This window comes from Cyprinus carpio, chromosome A20 (assembly GCF_018340385.1).
Source record: "Cyprinus carpio isolate SPL01 chromosome A20, ASM1834038v1, whole genome shotgun sequence".
Lineage (NCBI taxonomy): Eukaryota > Metazoa > Chordata > Actinopteri > Cypriniformes > Cyprinidae > Cyprinus > Cyprinus carpio.
Window position 1 is genome coordinate 26,559,299 of NC_056591.1, and position 14,210 is coordinate 26,573,508.

The 14,210-nt window shown below is 34.4% G+C and overlaps 2 protein-coding genes across 2 annotated transcripts; one reads left to right on the forward strand and one right to left on the reverse strand.

Annotated features, from left to right (window-relative positions):
• The first annotated feature begins 121 nt into the window (after nt 1–121).
• On the forward strand, nt 122–3,282 carry LOC109082363 (N-alpha-acetyltransferase 20-like). The gene is made up of 6 exons (XM_042778259.1): nt 122–248; nt 803–827; nt 999–1,089; nt 2,150–2,285; nt 2,478–2,623; nt 2,806–3,282. The coding sequence occupies exons 1-6, from the start codon at nt 196–198 to the stop codon at nt 2,889–2,891; spliced, it is 537 nt and encodes a 178-aa protein (XP_042634193.1). The 5' UTR covers nt 122–195; the 3' UTR covers nt 2,892–3,282.
• Nucleotides 3,283–3,462: 180 nt separating this feature from the next.
• LOC109048957 (crooked neck-like protein 1) lies at nt 3,463–12,235 on the reverse strand. Its single transcript, XM_019066616.2, has 14 exons — nt 12,042–12,235; nt 11,744–11,896; nt 10,466–10,557; nt 10,231–10,389; nt 9,947–10,113; nt 9,299–9,477; nt 9,037–9,207; nt 7,394–7,585; nt 7,247–7,306; nt 6,143–6,223; nt 5,322–5,561; nt 5,071–5,172; nt 4,737–4,985; nt 3,463–3,892 (listed from the first exon to the last, which is right to left on the reverse strand). The coding sequence occupies exons 1-14, from the start codon at nt 12,087–12,089 to the stop codon at nt 3,545–3,547; spliced, it is 2,241 nt and encodes a 746-aa protein (XP_018922161.2). The 5' UTR covers nt 12,090–12,235; the 3' UTR covers nt 3,463–3,544.
• Nucleotides 12,236–14,210: the final 1,975 nt, after the last annotated feature.

The window sequence follows — 14,210 nt, forward strand, 5'->3', positions numbered from 1 at the left end:
CTCAAAAATTGGCAGTGTGAACATAGCCACAGGTTGAATTATACCCCCGGATTAAATAAATAAATCCGCCGGTGTATTTCTCCATCGAGCCGACAGATGTCGCTGTTTAAAAAGACAACGAAACGTCACACGTGTGACGCAGAGGTGAGAGGTCAGAGCGTCGCCCTGCACACACACACACACACACACGGGAGAATGACAACATTACGAGCGTTCACGTGCGATGATCTGTTTAAATTCAACAATATGTGAGTTATATAATTAATTGCAAGTTGTATAATAGCGCTGACAATTACCATTTCAGAAAAAAGTACTGTAGCGGTGTCATCGTACATTGAATGTGCTTGACGAGGCTGTTTAGACGTTAATTCATTTAACATGTAGATAGTAATCAATATAAATAATGAAGTTCGGTATACTAACCGCAAGAAAGAACTGTTTTATTTATTTTTTATTATGTATTTTTTTTTATTATGTATCATAGTATTTCCACTGTACTTCCATAAACGCTATGGTAACGTTACTTATAAAAAAATAAAATAAATAAAACATGGTATTGTCGGTCAGCATACTCTGCACTGGATCATTTATATTGTGTATTATGTTGAACATGATCTCTATAAACACAGTAATATCGGAATTTTACCTGTATAAATGTTAATAATCATTCTATCACTATTGTGTAAAACCACTGTAATATTTAATTATTATTATTTATTTTTTAGGTTTGTTTCTGTATGCTGCTCATCATATATGAGATTGTGGTAATATTTACATTAACTTGTGTATTTTTATCCCACAGTAATCTGGACCCCTTGACAGAAACTGTATCCTTTAAAACACATATCAAAATGAACAAATATTAATCAGTCTGGCTCTGTTATATATATATATATATATATATATATATATATATATATATATATATATATATATATATATAATTTTTTTTTTTTTTTGTTTTTTAAAAAAAACCTTAACTTTAATTAATTGGACAGTATGGAATTCCTTTCTATCTTCAGTATTTGGCTCATTGGCCGGAGTATTTCATAGTAGCAGAGGCTCCAGGCAGTGAACTGATGGGCTACAGTGAGTCAAGCTGTCTCTTTGTAGTTGAGAGTGCATGTAAAAGATGAAAATTCACACAGTGTTTACTCACTTTCATGTCATTCCAAACCTGTATGACTTACTTTCTCTTGGTGGAATATAGAAAGATATTTTTACCTTAGAAATCTGACATGTTCCTGTGCAAAACAAGATTACATTGTGAAAAAAAAAAAAACAGATTTTAAATAGCAGAATTTATCCTGACGTTTAAAGGGGATGGGCTGAGTAATAAGAGGGACTGATGATGTCATCTGAAAAGGAAAGTTGTTTCAGAGGCAGGTCAGATTATTACATTTTGATGCATATAGACATTTTTCCTAAAACTAGGAACTAATGCTTTCAGTTGATTTAAACATTGCATTGTTACAATCATGTGGTGTAAATCCTGTATGATGGAGAATATCTACAGGTGTCTACAGGTTGTGATCATAGGCTGTAACCTGTCAGTGTAAATCCTGTATAAGCTAGAGTTGTTTCCAACAAATATAATTCAAGTCCTTGACTGTGTCAGGTGTGGAGGGCCCTTACAAGACATGGGGCCAAGGGGCCTCTGAATTCTTAATCTGGGCCTGGAGACAGTGCTGGGCCGCTCCAGGATAGGTTTGAAAACCACTGCATTTCAGAGACAAATGTGACTCCTATATAACAAATACTCACATGCATGAACAGTTTTAAGGCAGCTTTAATCACCTTTATGATAACTTCATAAATAACGACATGACGAGATTGTGTCTGAAAAGTCTCCCGTTTGATGTGGTCAAAAAGACATTTTGCATCCAAATGAACTGCAATAATAAAAAAAAAAAGAGACAGAAGCAGCATTTGTGAGTGGGGTGGCCCACCCTAGCTCCACCCCTGCTTAAGTGTGTTAAATATTTTTAATGTGTTAAACTGAAAAAAATTAAGCGCATGTGTTAACGTCTTAATTTTGACAGCACTACTAGGAACATGTATTAAAACAGTAACTAGGCTAAATTTGGATTTTGTGTAAAGCTGTCTGACAGGAGTATTAATAACCTGTATGTTAATGGTCATCCTGTAGTCATGGGAAAGGCAGAGGGGTCCGTCGCTAGAGAGGAATGGCACGGGCACGTCACCGCTCTCTCTGTGGCACCGGAGTTCAGACGGCTGGGTCTGGCTGCCAAACTCATGGAGATGTTAGAGGAGATCTCAGAAAGGTACGAGTCACTTTGTGTTGTAGCATCCCTTATTTGATTTCTGCTAAATAAATGCATGTAAAAATGAAAACAGGCAGAACAGTATAATCTGAAACATCATGTGGTTATCAGCAATAACATTAGAATAAATATTAGCATTGGTCACAGTGTCTGTGTATCCTTAATCTAAATGGGCTTTGTGTTTTTTTTTAGGAAGGGCGGATTCTTTGTGGATCTCTTTGTGCGAGTTTCCAATCAAGTTGCTGTGAATATGTACAAACAGCTCGGCTACAGCGTGTACCGAACCGTTATAGAGTATTACTCCGCCAGCAACGGTGAACCTGACGAAGATGCATATGGTGGGTTATTCACTTATTACACAACTGTTCAAAATTTAGAGTTCGGTTTTAATTAAAAAAAAAAAAAAATTACCTGGCAAACAATAAAATGGACCAAAATCACAGCAAAGACTTCTGCAAGCTAAACTCACATTTCTTCAGAAAACGTGCAAATCTTATTTTACCATTCTTTCATTTGACAGATATGAGGAAAGCTTTATCCAGAGACACAGAGAAGAAATCCATAATCCCGCTTCCGCATCCAGTCCGGCCAGAAGATATTGAATAACACTAACATGTGGCTCTCTGAAATCAACATTCAGCTGGGAAGACAGACATTTGATTTTTTTTGGTCACAAAATTGATTTGAAATGTCGGAGAGCCACGGTTTTGAATGAATTGGGTTAATAATTATAATTCTGCTGAGTTAATAAAGCTAAAACTGAAGGACTGTAGTTACATTAAATGAAAAGGTTAAAGCAAACACTTGATGCATTTGTCTTTTTAAATAAAATATAAAAGGCTCTTGTGCAGGTTGAACATTTCTCTCGTGGTTTTCCCTGTAACACTGCAAAGGCAGTCAAAATAAGGCAGGGAACAAGGTATGGACAAACAATTATAATAAACTTTTCATATCATGTGTTTATGCACAGCTTCAGTAAATAAATTAAATTAACGCAGACTATGCCTCTTAATTCTTACTGTATCAGTGAGAAAAATACGTGTTTGCTCAATCATCATAAATAACATGACAACTCTGCAAACGTTTGCGAGATGATTCCCTCTGATTCTTCGACTACAATCTAGACGACGATTGGTTTGGGGGACGCCATATTGAATAACAGTAAGTGACTGGCACATTTGGTTCACACCTTTATTTTGTTACAAAAGAAAAGAGATGGATAGAAAGAAACGGAGACAAATAACATGTCAAGTCCTGTTTTAGAGTTTTTCTGTGTCTGCTTTTGTTTCTTCCGTCTTGTCTTTGTCATCTTCACGGTCGCCATCATCACTCTCGCTGTCGCTGCTGCTGCTGCTCTCATCGTCCCGATCGTCATACTCATTTTCGGGCTCTTCTCTGTGGCCTGCAGGTCCCTGCTCCTCCGGTTCTGAATTCTCTTGTGCTTCCTTCCCTTGTGGAACCTGCTGTTCTTCTTCTTCCTGCTCTTCCTCATCCTCCTGCTGCTGTTTCTTCCACATCTTGGCCATGGCCAGCAGTTTGAGGTTGGGCTGGTTGGCCGCGTCCTCGGGGAAGATGTAGTCGTAATATTCTTCCCAACCTGCATCCGACTGATAAACAAAAGACAATATGTTAGGGATGTCTAGGGTCTACTCAACTAGGGTTGACTCAATTAACAATCCATAGGTTTTCAATTCAGGAATGATTTCTGCAAAATATTCAATGCACAATGAGACTCGGATTTCAATTAATAATTCTGTATTTTTAAGTGCATTAATAGGATTATGTTAATGATTAGGTAAGAATTTTTTTTTGTTAATTTGTTTTAAAAATCTTATTTTAATTTGCCAAAAACACTCTGATGTCCCAAGCCATCAGAACCGAACCGAAAACCTTGGTTAAAAAAACATATTGAACCATGGGCTAACTGTATTGTTGCATCTCTAGTGCATATACAGAGTACTTGGAATATAATTATATATAAATATAAATATTGAGTTAAACACACCTAAGAAAGTATCCAATAATTTGCACATGCAAGTAATTAAATAATTATTATTTTTTAAATACTCAATGACACTTGACCAAATCATGATACATTCAATTTTTAGAATTCTAAATCAATTCTTGACTGTAACAGAATTCTAATTTAAAAAATTCATGTTTTAAGATTAATGTGCATGCATCTGCAGGAATTCGAACCAATATAATGAGAAAACGAGTGTCACTATGTCTCCAAAAATTCAATGTTTTAATATTTAACAATATTGAATGATATTTTAAGAAATGACATTTCATTCAGTTTTTAGCATTTTAAATTGATTTAAAAAAATCCATGTTTCAAGATGAATTTGTAATTGATGTATCAAGAAAACAAGTAAATCATACTATCATGCACACCCCTACTTTCATGACACTATCATGAACAGGACATAAGAAGGCATAAACTCTCACCCCATCCTCTGCTGTGATCTTCCTCCTCTTCTTCACCTTCTCAGGCAGGAGTTTCCGGACTCTCTCCTTGTTGGCCAACGATCCGAACTCGTCCTCAAATTCTCTCCAGGACTCCAGGAGCATCAGACGTTCCTCTTTCTCCTCACAGCCCTGCATACTCTTATTGGCTTCCTCGTAGATCTGTCTGCATCTCTGTATGCGGTCGTCACTGTCGATGGACAGCTCAAACTGGCCATAGCTGATCCAGACCTACAATACAACCAGATTGGAAAGAAATGCATCAGATATTCATTTATAGTGAGCATGTTGTGTTGCCGTCAATTTAATGGCTTACTTTGACATGTTGGGTACGCTGTAACAGTCTTTTATAAAGTCCTCGTGTGTTCTCGTACTCTTCTTGCTCGATCTCAAAGTCAATGTATGACTTCCACAGCACCTGATGTAAACACATGGAATAATTTGTTTTTTTATCGGCATTATCAGGCTTTTATGGCTCATATAGTACGATATAATGAGAATATGGAGGAAAAAACTTGGAAGGAACCAATAACTGTAGAGAGAGAGAGAGAAAAGTGAAGTTGTGACCTCTGGCATGTCGAGTCGCGGTTGTCCAATAGCCAGTTCAAATATGGCTCTGGCCCGGTCTGAGTCTCCCAGGATGGTCTCCAGCTCGGCAAACTTGATCCAGGTGGTGCAGTTTTCTGGACTGAACTCCAGATACTTCTCGTAGAGCTTCCTGCAGCGGTCAAACTCTCTCAGCTGTAGCTCCAGCTCGATGTAGCCTTTGAACACTTTGTTTTTGGGACACTTTCCAATGGCTGTGCCCTGACAGGAGAAAGGTCAGAGGTCAAACTCTGCAGTGTGTAGGACGTACACTACCTTTTAAAAGTGTGGGGTCATTTTTTAAAAGACATGAAAGAAATCTCCTATCCTCCCAAGGTTGCGTTTATTTACTGTATTCAAAAATACAGTTAAAAAAAAAATAGTAAAAAAAATTACTTTTTAAAATAACTGATTTCATTTGAATATATTTTAAAATGTAATTTATTTCTGTGATCAAAGCTGAATTTTCAGCATCATTACTCCAGTCTTCAGTGTCACATGATCTTCAGAAATCATTCTAATATGCTGATTTGCTGCTCAAGAAACATTTCTGATTATTATCAATGTTGAAAACAATTTAGATGCTTCATTTTTGTGGGAATTTTTTGATGAATAGGAAGTTCAAAATAACAGGATTTATTTGAAATATAAATCTTTTGTAAAATTATACATTTTGATCAATTTAATGCATCCTTGTTGAATGAATATATTCATTTATTTAAAAAAAAAAAAAAAATCTTACTGATCCCAAACATAGCAGAAGTCTAAAAGTATAGAAGTCTGTTTAAGAGTGAAACACTTACCAGGCCACGTCTAGCATTCTGGAGGTTTTTTTGTCGGATTTCAAACTGCGCATATAAGAGCCAAATCTTGGCAAACGTAAACTAGGTATAAAACAAAGACATACAGGCTAAAGTTAGAAAACAACTTAGAAATGGTAGCTACATCATTATAAAAAGCCGTTTTCAGCTGTTAAAATTGTTGCAAATTAGGGCTGTCACTAATGATTTTTTGGTAATCGAGTAATTGGTAGATTATTCTGACGATTAATCAAAAAAATCAGATCATTTTTTTGTGGTAATTAAAATAGACCTAAGCGAACAACAGACTTTAAAACGACTTAAAATCAATATATAACAGCAATGAGGCAATAACAATCGATTCAAATGAAATATCGAAAGCAAGTAATCATATGGTTTTATTGAATAAAACAGTTAAAATACATAAAACAATATAATCATAACAGAGGGCGCCGACAGCCTAACGGTATTTTTTACACTTTACTAAACGACATTTAATTCAGATGTCCACTGTCATATCTTAAATAAGAACATGTGGACATCAAAACATGCATATTTAGAAAGATAATGTTGTAAGATGCATTCTCCTGTGTTGGCGTAGGTTTATAAATGATTTAACTTATAAATCTGATAAAATGTTGCACATTGTTCCCAAAACTTTATAAGCAACTCACAGCATTTGCAAAGATGGAGACTGAGACGGTCCACAAATGTAAATGACAACTGTTTTTATGGAGCAGCATTTACTGTGAACAGAGCCACTCTGAGATGCACGTTAGCTACACACATATTAATAAAGAGCATATTAAACCAGCAGCACATATATTTATTTAACTGAATCGCAGCCTTTGTGAAAACGGTCTAATAATGCTTTTCATGGATTCTCACCCATGTAATGTGCCACTTCCGGTATTTTGCTGTTTTATAAACAGGTGAATAATGCTATTATGTGTTTTTTATTATATGGAATATGCAATTTGTGATATTCTGTTGACAGCCCTATTGCAAATTGTCCAAAAGTGCACAGAATTAACATTTTAAGGACCGGTTCACCAAAAATGACATAAGGATGTGTAAATAGTGTTTTTAAGCACCATTAAGACTGACCTTTTTGTGTGGTATAAGCTCCAGACATGCCTGGTACACCTGCCTCGTTCTCTCAGGGTCCTAAACAAACCAGACTAAACTTATGACACCAATGTCTGACTCTAAACATGCACATGTAATTCCACGGCTCACTGATGTCTATCATACCTTGACCTCCAGCTCCTCGTAGAGAGCGTAGTTAATCCACAGGTAGATGTAGCGTCTCCAGTGTCTCTTCTCTTGGATGGGGGGTGTGTTGGCTATGGCTCTCTCGTACACTTCTCTAACCGTGTCTGCATCGGTGTCACTCTCCACCAGCCGCAGGTAATCAAACCAGGCATCGTAATTGTGTGGGTTTGCCTATAGAGGGGAAAAGAAGGATTATAAGCAACAGAGTTGTCATTAAGCAAGAAACTGATGTTTTGAATATGGCTAAAACTACAAACTGGTTTAACAAAGACCAAAAGGTTTCTAAGAAAGTCATTCGTTTTTTGTTTGTTTGTTTTTTAATCAGAACTAAGATTAAGCATTCATTTTGAGTAAGGATTAATGGTCATTGAAATAATTATAATTTGGTAATATCAAAAACATTATATATATATATATATATATATATATATATATATATATATATATATATATACACACATATACACGGTACAGACCAAAAGTTTGGAAACATTACTATTTTTAATGTTTCTGAAAGAAGTTTCTTCTGCTCATCAAGCCTGCATTTATTTGATCAAAAATACAGAAAAAAATTTAATATTGTGATATATTATTACAATTTAAAATAATTGTTTTTACATTTATTATACTTTAAATTATCATTTATTTCTGTGATGCAAAGCTGAATTTTTAGGATCATTATCACATGATCCTTTAGAAATCATTCTAATATGATGATTCATTATCAAAGTTGGAAAACAGTTCTGCTGCTTAATATTTTTTTCAGAACATGTGATACTTTTTTAGGATACTTTGATGACGAATAAAAAGTAAAAAAAAAAGAAGCTATGTTTTTAAAATATAAATATTTTGTAATAACAATATACACTACTGGTCAGTAATTTGGGGTCAGTATTTTTTTTTTTCTTTAATAAATAAAATCAATACTTTTATTCAGCAAGGATGTGTTAAATTGATAAAAAGTGATAGTAAAGAAAATATATTATTAGAATATATATTATTAGAATTATTTTTTTTTTTTTTTTAATAAATGCAGTTCTTTTTTACCCTTTTATTCATCAAATATATTAGACAGCAGAACTGTTTCCAACACTCATAATAAATCAGAATATTAAAATGATTTCTAAATGATCATGTGATAGACTGGATGTTACATGTGACACTGAAGGCTGGAGTAATGATGCTGAAAATTCAGCTTTGCATCACAGGAATAAATTATTTTTTTTAAAGTATATTCAAATAGAAAACTATTATTTTAAGTTGTAATAATATTTCACATATTATTACTGTTTTTTCTGTATTTTTGATCAAATAAATGCAGGCTTGATGAACAGAAGAGACTTCTTTCAAAACCATTAAAAATAGTAATGTTTCCAAACTTTTGACCTGTACTGTGTATATATATATATATATAAGTAACTGTTTTATACATTGTATAAAAAATATTTTACATTTATATTTCATTTATACAAAGAGTTTTAATATGTTAAAATATTATTTTAGTTTTATTTTATATAATGTTACATTACATAATACATATTATTACATAATATTAATTATTATTATTATTAATAATAATTTAATACATTTATTAACATAATACATTTTGTTGAATGATTCACCTTGACTTCCTCTTCATACTGAAACCTCCTTTTGCTGACAATCACGTCCTCGATTCCTCTCCTGTCTCCAAACCTCTTCTCAAACACAGTGTAGTTCTTAAACAGCTCCTGGGCCTGTTGCTTGGGGACTCTGTCCAAAGCGTATTTATAGATGATGCGAACTCTCTCAAACTAAAAGACACAAAGCGAACGGTCAGGTCTGAACTGGAAACATCAGAAGGGTCTCGAGTTTACTGGATGGCATGAACACAGGGCTTCATACCTCTTTCTGCTTCTCCTCAAATCTGGAAAAAGCCACGTAGAGGTTCTCGCTGATATGCTCCTCACCAAAAAACTCTACAGCTCTCTCGAACACCTTCCTCGCCAGAGCGATGTAGCCGTGCTTCTCTTCGAAGTTAGCGTACTTGATCCAGTTCTTCACTTCAGGATGGACCATCACGAGTGCTTTGCCGTTAAGGATAACAACTACATTTTTTTGTAACAGCCATTCATTCACTCAAATGACAATAATATAGTATAATATAATATACTTATTTTATATATATTTTATGCATTTCAAGTCAAATTTATTTCTATAGTGCTTTTCAGAAATTCATGATGTTAATGTTTATATTACCTCCATGCCTTGTGCATTTAGCAAATTAAAGCTGGGCGATAATAGTTGCATTATGCCACAACACAAACAATCAAGCAGCTGAAATTTGCCATATTGTACATATCACTGTACACAAGTATCCTGTATGCAGTTGAAGTTGGACATACTTATCTAACTTTATATAATGAGTTGGGTGATAATATAGTTTCATTGTGCAATGAAACAAGGCAGCTGGGATTTGGTATATAGTACATGTACTGTGTGTGTATTGTATCCAGATAAAGCTGGTGAAACAGACTATTTATGAAAGGATATATTTCTCATAGATGCTGCGGGATTTGTCCACTTCCTTATAGCGCAGCTCAAAGTTGATGTAGGAATGCCAGGCCTGCTCCTCTGGCTCCCACTCCATCCAGCGCTCAAACACCTGCCTACAGCCGGCAATGTTCCCCAGCATCTCCTCCATATAGGTATACTTGTACCTGGTGCATAAACATATGAATAAAAGAATGAATCGGGAGTCACAACAAGAAAAAAACAAACAGAGTATCTTTGTCTGAATGCATTAATGTCTATATGATCATGAGAAGGAAGCTTACCAGAACTGATTGACACGGGGCAGGATGGTGATGGCTCGGTCCCAGATGTTGCGAGCGTGATTCACCTGCCGGTTCTTCATCTCCATCTCTGCATACTTCAGCCACAGTGTGATGTTGCGGTGATCCACGTCGAGCGCACGCTCGTAGATGGAGCGAGCTCTGAAGACAATAAAAACAGTTAAAGAAATCGCCTCCAGTCTGCGATTCAGTCATCAGACACAGAACTGAAACTCACCTCTGGACCTCCTTCAGGCTCTCCTCCCATTGTGCGTACTTGATCCAGTTGCTGATGACAGTTCTGTTCTTCCTGATGTTGTCTTCAAACCCCTGAATTGATAGAAAAAAGCTGAATGTGTTTGGATATGTACCATAGCAACTGCACTTTTAGAACACGGACCCTGGCAAGTTCTTGTTTCTCTATATGATAACACCAAGTTTTTGAAAGTACTATGATAATACTATGTTTTCTGGAGCCGCACCACGGTAATGTCATGTTTTAAAGCATGTACATTGGTAATACTATATTTTTTGGGACACATAACACGACAATATAATGTTTTTTGGACATGCACTGTGGTAATACCAGGTTTTTGGACACGCACTATGATAAATTCCATGTTTTCTTGTAGTACCATGGTATTATAATATATTTAAAGCATGTATCATGGCAATTATACCATGTTTTATGACATGTTCATTGGTAATACTTCTATGTTTTGTGGCATATAACATGACAAGAGTAATACCAAATTTACCGGACAAGTACTATGGTAATACAATGTTTTACTTATGGTAACAAAATGTTTTTATACCATGTATCCTGGTAGTACCATGTTTTATGGCACATTCCACCTTAAAAGTTAAACCTATGTTTTTGGGGCACATACCACAACAATATTATGTTTTCTGGACATTCACTAAAGTAATGTTTTCTGGATATATACAATGGTTATATAATATTTTAAGCCTGTACCTGGGCAATACCATGTTTTATTGCATGTCCATTGGTAATACTATGCTTTTGGGGGCACGTACCATGACAATATCAAGTTCTCTGGACTTTTACTATGGTAATACCATGCCAAACAATGACAATACCATGTTTTATAGACATGTACTATGGTAAAACCATGTTTTTTGGACATGCACCATGTAATTATTACCATGTTTTCCAGAGATGTACAATGGTAATGACTGAACTAAACTGAGCTGAATAATGACACTATTGTCTTTTGAAGTTGAAGATGTTTCAAAACTGATGAACATTAACACTGTTTATTAATGTGAAGCTGCTTTAAAACAATCGGTATTGTTAGAGCACTATATAAATAAATGTGACCTGACAAAACCATGTTTTCTTCACATATACTTTGATAATACCGTGTACTCTAGACATTATGGTAATATCACGGTACATGCATATAGTAACTGTTACCATTGTACTACCATTTGATACCATCATGCATTTTGCCAAATATGTCGTGATCATATACAGAACATACAGCAGTTATACCTTCCTCTTCTTCAGTTTATAGTCGTTGAGCTCTTCTGCATCAGTGATCTTCTGTTTGGGTGGAGGAGGCAGCAGCTCTAGCTCTCTCTCCTTCGCCTCTCTGAGCAGCTGCTCTGCGGTGATCTGCACCTCTGCTGGGGCTTTATTCTTCACCTGAACACATACCACAAAATAAATACAAACAAACACCACGTTTAACTCAATTAACTACATCTGCAAACATTATATAATAGATGTTTACAGTGAAACACCACCTACATGCTAATGCTAACTCACGAAACATTCTTTATTTTATTACCTTCGCGACTTTCGGAATTCTCTGTTTACCCGCCGCGGTGGACGCCATGATTATTACGCTCCTGTCACTTTACTTAAAGGCAACTTTATGTATTTCTTTACGTTTTTAAACTTCGATAAGCCGCTAAAACCTTTCGTTTCGATGCCGTGTGCGTCGCGCGTCGCGTCTGACGTGACACGCGGTAACCTTTGACCGCTGCTACGTCACGGAGCCCCGTCACCATGGTTACAGGACGCTCGCTAACGGTTAGCTGTAACTTCAGATGAACGTTTACGTGAAATGTACTTCTTTAAAAACAGGTTTTGTCACACGAAAGGTCTGTTTTATATTGCTTTTATACTGTAGTCGTCTTAAATGTAAATGAATGAACGTTATTTTTCTCATGTATTGTTTACAAGCGACTAAGCTCAAACATAAGATTTTTTATTGGTTTGTTTAGCAATTCTACGCGCGCGTCTAAACTTTTTGACTAGTAACGTTAGCTACTATAGACATGAAAAATAAAAACAAATGGTAAATCTTTAGGCTACAACTATAGCACAATTTATGCCTGTATCTAATCATAACTATTTGTTATAAATTAAAATAAATAATAATAAAAAAAGCACATTTTATAAATACGTTTTATTTATGGTAGTGCAAAATTAAATACAACAAATTACTAATTCTTAATAAATAATTATTTTTAATTCGATAAATACAAATCTTAATTAGATTTTAATTATTTTAATATAGTCATTTATAAATGTTTAAATGTAATTTAATTTAAATACAAATATTTCTTATAAAAATTAAATTATTATCATCTTAATTCAAGTGTTGTTTTATTTTGAAATCTGACAGTAATTAGTGTTGAGTACTACTGTGAGGTTAACCCTGCTGGTTTAGGTGTTTGAAAATGATTAACATTTGAAAACATTGATTAGAAATTTAGAAAATCAAAAAGTAATCAGTTACATTACTTTAATAAAGTAATTGAAGTAGTTACACTACTTATTACATTTAAAATAGGGTAACTTGTAATCTGTAACCTGTTACTTACCAACACTGTTTAGACATATAAATGCTTTAATTCTGAAAATGTGAAAATTCTCATGAATGTATAATGTCACAAAGGTACAAAAGCTGTCAGTGGGGTAACTTTTCAAAAGGTACACCTTTGTAACTCAAGGGTCCACATTGGTCTAAAGGTACATATTAGTACATAAAAGTTTATATGTATATATAAATACACAAACATACATATATATTTTAAAAATATTTACATGCATATATATATATATTCATATATAATTTATATTATAAATAAATATAAATATTTCATATGTAAACAAAACATATTTTTCTTAAATATATAGAGTACATGCATGTGTGTGTATTTATATATACTTAATAAATATACACAGTACACACGCATATATTATATAAACAAAAACCTTTATTTTGGATGCAATTAATCGCGATTAATCGTTTGACAGCACTAATTTTCATAAAATAATTAAAAGAAATCTAATATAAAGAAATCTAAAATAGGTTTCACTTTCTATGCAAAATATAATTTCATATTTTTTAATAATTTTTCTTTTTTATTTTGTGTTTGGTGTGAGATTTGATATTTAGTGTTTTGTTTATTTTGTTTTAGTGTGATGCTGATCATAATCCATGTCTAGACTGTTTTTGTCCTGCTGTAGACAATTTATATCAATATACAGTTTATACAGGGCATTTGCAGCACAGCGATGTATTAAAATCCTGCTGCAATAACTTTATATTCCCCAGAGTGGAAGATCACGATGACCTCATGCACATATTTGCAGAGCAGATCACGCCACTGGTGGAGTCCCACGGGCCTTACTTCCTGTCTGAGCTCATCGAGGCTCAGGACGCAGAGAACCATGCAGCTGTCTGCGAAGTTAGTCAGGTTTTGTTTACTATTTGGAAATTTAAAATAAATGTGGATAATCAAGCTCAGAAAATTAGGTTCTGAATAAATCACATTCTCCTTATGTGCACAAATATCATCTCTTTAAATAGACTGCCCTGTATTATATTTGAGAAATGAAATCCCATACTATACTGTATTATACTATACTGTATTATACTATACTATACTATAGTATACTATATAAATTTTGGAGTGCTAATTTAAAAAATGGTGTCTGTTTGCTC